General features: G+C 35.6%; 1 protein-coding gene across 6 annotated transcripts in view; it reads right to left on the bottom strand.

Annotated features, from left to right (window-relative positions):
* Nucleotides 1-6,138, bottom strand: part of RNF17 (ring finger protein 17) — a 136,301-nt gene that overhangs the window by 84,150 nt on the left and 46,013 nt on the right. For all 6 annotated transcript variants that reach the window (XM_058437755.1, XM_058437756.1, XM_058437757.1 and 3 more), the window contains 3 exons: nt 4,877-5,035; nt 1,581-1,770; nt 637-805 (listed from right to left, as the gene is read on the bottom strand). In XM_058437755.1, coding sequence (XP_058293738.1) covers nt 637-805; nt 1,581-1,770; nt 4,877-5,035 — 518 coding nt within the window. The remainder of the gene's footprint in view (nt 1-636; nt 806-1,580; nt 1,771-4,876; nt 5,036-6,138) is intronic.

Genomic DNA, 6,138 nt, shown 5'->3' with positions numbered 1-6,138 from the left:
GAGGCCGAGGCGGGCAGAGCGTTAGGGGTCAGGAGCTGGCGACCAGCGTGGCCAAGATGGCGAACGCGCGCCGGCAGCCAAGGGAGAAAAAAGAGGCAGCGGTGGCGCGCGCCGGTAGTCCCAGGCAGTCCGCGGCGCGGGGCAGCAGCGAGACGAGGAGATTGCAGCCCGGGCCACAGAGGGGAAGGAAGGAAAGGAAGGAAAGGAAGGAAGGAAGGAAGGCAAGAGTTTACAATCTTGCTGGAGAATAGATTTTCATAAATAATACAAAACACAGAATGCAATATGGCCATTAAATAGAGTAATAAAGGGCAATGGAAATAAGAAAATACTGTAGAGAAACACACACATCATAAACTTATTTCTCTGTATAGTTGACTCCAAAATTACTGGTTTACTTGGATACTTAACCAATCATTATGTTAATATATGCTTATTCAACTTGATTTCCCATTAAAAATGTTTTCAATTGTGGAAGCCGAAGTTCATTCCCTTTTCTATTAGAACGAATAGTTTAATATGCACTATGTATTTACCAAGATTACTGGTTCCCTGAGCCTATACTTAGCAATCTAATTGGCAATACATAGCTAAAATTGTAATAACCTCTGAAGGAAAAAATAAAGTCTCACTTACTGAATTCTGTGGAACAATGTCTTTCAATGAGCATGGTTGTGCTAACGGCTGGATGTCTTTTAGCAGCCCTTCAATACATGGTTCAGATTTCCTTAGAACCAGACATAAATCATTTAGTGCGATATGTTGCTTAGCAGAGTGTTCTGGTCTCACATGGGTATCAACAATTCTAGGAGAAATTCAAGTAATATTTATTGAAAATAATGCTTCAAACTTAAATTTGTTTTTCTCCACAGAAGGTATGCATTTCTAAGTATAATTTTTAAGTTACACCTTTTAGAAAGTTATATTCCAAATTAATACTTTACTATATAGACTTAGTTTAGCTTCTATAAGCAGAAACTGTTTTCCTCCACAGAAAGAAATCTCAGCTACATTTGTACTTTCATATACTCATGCAGTTTGAGCTTAAAGGAGATAATGACACTTCCCCCCATATAAATCTATTTATTTATAAAGCTATAACCATTAAGTGGTCATGCTATGGTTAATACTGGTCCTTACTACAGAAACATATCAGTTTGTATTATTTTCCTAGAAGACGGAGAAAACCATTTAAAATACCTACAGTGAGTTAGACAGTATGACACTTTAAAAAACATTAATGAAATTATGGAAGTCTGATTAAAAATTTAACTCAATCATCTGTTGCTAACTGTAACATCTAAAAGAATTAGTTTGTGTATTATTCCCTGCTTTAAAGTGACATAAGAAGAGTACTTAAGTTTGGAGTTCCTTTCCTAAGCTCTCCATCTAGTAATACTGGTAAATGATAAAATTTTACTTATCAAGACAACTGTAGAGCGAAATAATAAAACGTATGTCTTGGAAGTTAAGAATGACAAATTATTCCTCTCTACCTCTAATTTCCTTTATTCTTTAACTCCACCTCCCTCCAAAATGTTTCTAAGCAGGCCAAGGATACATATTATAAAATATCATACCCTGAGACAATCAGGACTTCAGAATTTCCAAAATCTACCATGAATATTTGTATTAGTGCAACTTCATGGACAAATAATCTGGTTGGACTACAAGGTTTTCTAATATTTTTACCCTCTATTGGAATTAATTCTGTGATAGTTCCTCGACACCACATTCCATTTTTAATACTGTTGGCAAATACTCTTGCACCTAAATGAGGAAAACAAATCATTATCAACATTTATCAATAAAAGCCACTTCATAAGTTTACAGACACATTAGTTCTACCACGAAAAAGTCTTAATTCATTTATTTACTGATGATACAGTACTGTGTTCAAGTGTTATGAGAAGGATATAATATAGCATGTTATGATAGTTTCTGTTATACAGAAACAAGCTAAATAGGGAGATAAACACCCAAAGAATACTAAGTTAGCAGTCACTTAATGCGGATCTGCTTATGAGCAATAAGAACAAAGATGAATGAGACTGTCTTGCCATCAGGAAGCTCAAGAAAGGAAGAGAGACAGGCAAATTAATTACCATAATTACACTGTACTTACAAGCAAGACCATCCGTCTTCGTGCATGTACACATGTACACTTACTGACATACACATACTGAAGTTTGTAATGAGAGAAGAAACAATTATCTTCTCTTTGTAAAGGGGAGTGAGAGTAAAACAATGAAAGGCAGCCTGTGAAATGCCAAAATTATTGGCACCCAGTGGTGTTCAGAGAAGAGGGAAGATGAACTAAGGACTTAGCAGTAGAGGAAGACCTTTGTAGCGACCAGTTGGATTACAAATTAATAGCCAGGAAAAAAGAAGATTAAACAAATGAAAGAAAAAGGCCCACAGGTGAATGCTTACTATGAGCTCAGAAATGTTCTGTGTTTTGTTTGAATTCACTTACTCCCCACAACAACTCTATAAAGGTAGTGTTTCTATCATAGGTGAGGAAAACTAGGCAGAAAACCTAATCTAGCCCAACTCACATGGCTACTTAGAAGAAGTAGCAGGAGAACTCAGGTAGTCTTAGAACCCATTTAAACTACATATTTTGGAAATGAATCTGGTAAATTCTGATCACTGATTATATACAGAGAGATGCTGTGTAATCTCCTCTGCATATGCTAATAAAAACAGGATAGTTGAAAAGCACATTATAGGCAGCCTTTTAAGTCCTACCAAAACGTTTGGTCTTCAGTTTGTCAGTGACCCTTCTCTGATTTTGCTACACTACTGTACCAACATTCTTAGTTTTAAAATATAGTAAATCCCCACTTAATGTCATTGATACATTCTTAGAAACTGTGACTTTAAGCAAAATGGCATAACAAAACCAATCTTACCACATAGGCTAATTGATATAAACAAGACTTAAGTTTCTACGTGTATTTCTGGTCACAAAAACATCATCAAACTTATAAAGACCCCAAACACTTCTAATATTAAATACTGAAACAAGTGTGAGCTAAACGTACATTTAAGAAAGATGAACAAGTAAGATATTTACTCAATTTTTGGTGCATCAGTGAGTGATGGCAGTCATAGTGGTAGTGGGTTAACTCAAAGAATTACAGCTTGCAAAGTGAGAATTGTAAGGAGTACCTCCTGGCACCACAGTTCAAAAACAATCATAAATAAGGTGGATTCACAGAGCGCTTTTGTACTGCATCATTTATTGTCATGTATTTGTATAGTTATCAAATACTTTATAAATTTTATGATAATATATATTTCTTTATTCATTCTCTAACCCGCTTATTCTAGAGTCAAAGGGTGGCTGAAGCCTATCCAGGCAGCTCAGGGCACGAGGCAGGAACCAATCCTGGTCAGAACACCATTCCATCGCAGGGTAAACACACACACACACACACACACGCACACACACACACACACACACACACTCTCTCTCTCTCTCTCTCTCTCTCCCCTCCCTCCCTGCCACTCAGACTGGGACAATGTAGACACACCAATTAACCTAACATGTGCATCTTTAGGATGTTCGAGGAAACCCAAGTACCTGAAAAAACCCACACAGACACGGGCAGAATGTGCAAACTCAACACAGACATTTGCCCAAACCAGGAATTTATTTTTTTCTCATCAAAATTATAATGAGATAATGTTATTTGAAGACCTGCTGTATATATTCTATAAAACTATTCTTTCTTTCAATGGATAAAAGTCTGCTGAAGCCATTTACTGTTCTTCATAATGAAGTATAGAGGCAGGAAAAGGGAACAAGAGGATACTCTCCTCTCCTAAATCAACAATTCACATTTCTTCCCTTATCATTAATTTCTCAAAATATAAATGAGTGTTTTAATCAGCTGTATTTACCTTGCCAACAAAATTATCATTAACAACTTAAAGTACAACTTTTTGGCTTTCTTAGAACATTTTCTGAAAATAAGCTATTTTTGGCATGTATTACATTTTAGACATACTATTGAATTCAGTACTACACTTCCCTCCTCTTAGATACTAACAACCTAATGTTCCCAGCTCACATGGCATAAATGTTATTTTTTAAGTTTCAGAATTACTATTCATTTTTGTCAAAGTATATGATGATCCTACTCTTCTGATATTCTGAAAAGCTACACAGATGAGCTGAGAGTTAATCATACTTTTAAACGACTATCAATCAAGACTAGACAGATAAAACACTTTATTAGTTACATATAGGTATGGACTACTACTAACATAATGAGAAAAATACTCTATTAATACAAATGAATCATAGCTTCACCATATTACAAGGTACAATCAAATTCAGTCAACAATGTTATAAGAAAAATACTCGTAACAAAAGCCCGAAGCATGGCAAGTTCACATACCCTCACAATTAAAAGACTGACTGAATTTACAATTATCCTCTGTAGGGCGCTGGGAATGGGTGCCACAGGCCTCCTGAATCTCAGGTGCTCAATGCTAGCCCCAACACTCACACATGGTGAGCAAGAGACTGGAGTTATACAAGAATCATCATCTTAGAGACACAGTTCTTCATGGAGACAAGGGGACAGGCTACATAACCTGTCATGGGTTTTGCAGTTTTAAAAGCAATTCGCCCTACTACATAATGGAGTTTCTGTACGTATCTCACTCTAAAAATGTGCCAACATTCCATCTTAATCCTTAGCTAATTTGCCTAATTTATGTTAAATAATCCTAAAACTTTTATGCTTACTACAAATGAACTTAGAGCAAAAATCTATATTATAACAAGTCTTATGTGGGTTGGCCAAGTTATTATAATAGTTAAATAAATTTGATATTTTAACTTGGACTAATATTTCATTACCTAGTTCCAAAATGTCTGAAGGATCAAGGTGTGAACTCCTACTGCAAAATTCATTCACCTTCTTCTCCAGTACTTTGGCATCTTTTATTTTTGAATACTTCCGAATGTAGAAATGGCAAGGATCTATTACATGGCTTACAAAAACTAGCTCTGCAGAACCTGGATAAAAATGTTTAAGCCACATTAATAAACCACAAAGTTAAAAAATAATTCATGAAAGCTGAACAACCATAATAGCCTCTAAAAGAGTGTCTTATGGCATTGTGAACTCTAGGAATACTGCACGTAGGCCCCAGGAAGTAGTCCAAGCCCTAAATGATTGATAAAACAAACAGATCACTTTCAACAATGAATTCTTTAGTACCTGAACTGCAAATACTTCATAATACTTGCAAAATATGCTACATAAGTGAAATCATAGTCCATGTGATAGTTAAGATTCTAAAGTCAACGTATATGCTGTAACTCTACTGTATTACAAAAGTTCAGTTTCTTTATGAACATATTTGGAACTCAGAACCCCTACTGATAATGATTAGGTTTCTAGGATAGCCTACAAAAGCCAGTTCCATCTATACTCTACCTACAGAACCAATACAGCTCAGAGCCACTCTGACTCCCAAGTCTTATAAATCAGGTTAGTCTTATAAATTAGATGTGAAAAAATGTCTAGGCAAAGCCAAAGTACTGAGCAGCATTTAGGGGAATGTGTGTGCTTTTTGGTGGGGTGAGTAGAGGTAAAGACAGTCAGAAAATTTTCTTAAGCCAAGTGTCTTCACTAATATGAAAAGATCTCCAAAGTATAATGTTAAGGAAGGAACGCAAAAAACAAAACAGTGGTATGCTACGTTTTGTGTAAAAAAAGACCCCCCCCACCCCAACACACACACACACAGAGAGAGAGGGAGAGAGAAGTTTGGAAAAATAATTTGTGTGTGTTTATTTATAAATGCATAAAGAAAATGTGGAAGAGATGGAGACATTGAATAGAATGGGAATAGGATGGGGGGAAGTTTCACATAATATTTTAATATATATTTAATTTCTGAATGAGATAAACGTTTACATGGTAAAATTGCTTAAAAAACAAAGACTAGGAGGAGTGGAAATGAATATAGTCAAGTATAGATAGATTACAGAAGCTGAACAAATGGATCATTTTAACTATTCAATAGAAAATATAAAGAATAATGCCCATATTTAGGGAGGGGTAAAAAGATAAACACATACAACAGGGGTGACATCTGAGAGAAGTATAAATT

Source organism: Hylobates moloch, unplaced genomic scaffold (assembly GCF_009828535.3).
Source record: "Hylobates moloch isolate HMO894 unplaced genomic scaffold, HMol_V3 SCAFFOLD_4, whole genome shotgun sequence".
NCBI classification, from domain to species: Eukaryota; Metazoa; Chordata; class Mammalia; order Primates; family Hylobatidae; genus Hylobates; species Hylobates moloch.
This window is presented reverse-complemented; position numbering and strand designations above follow the sequence as displayed.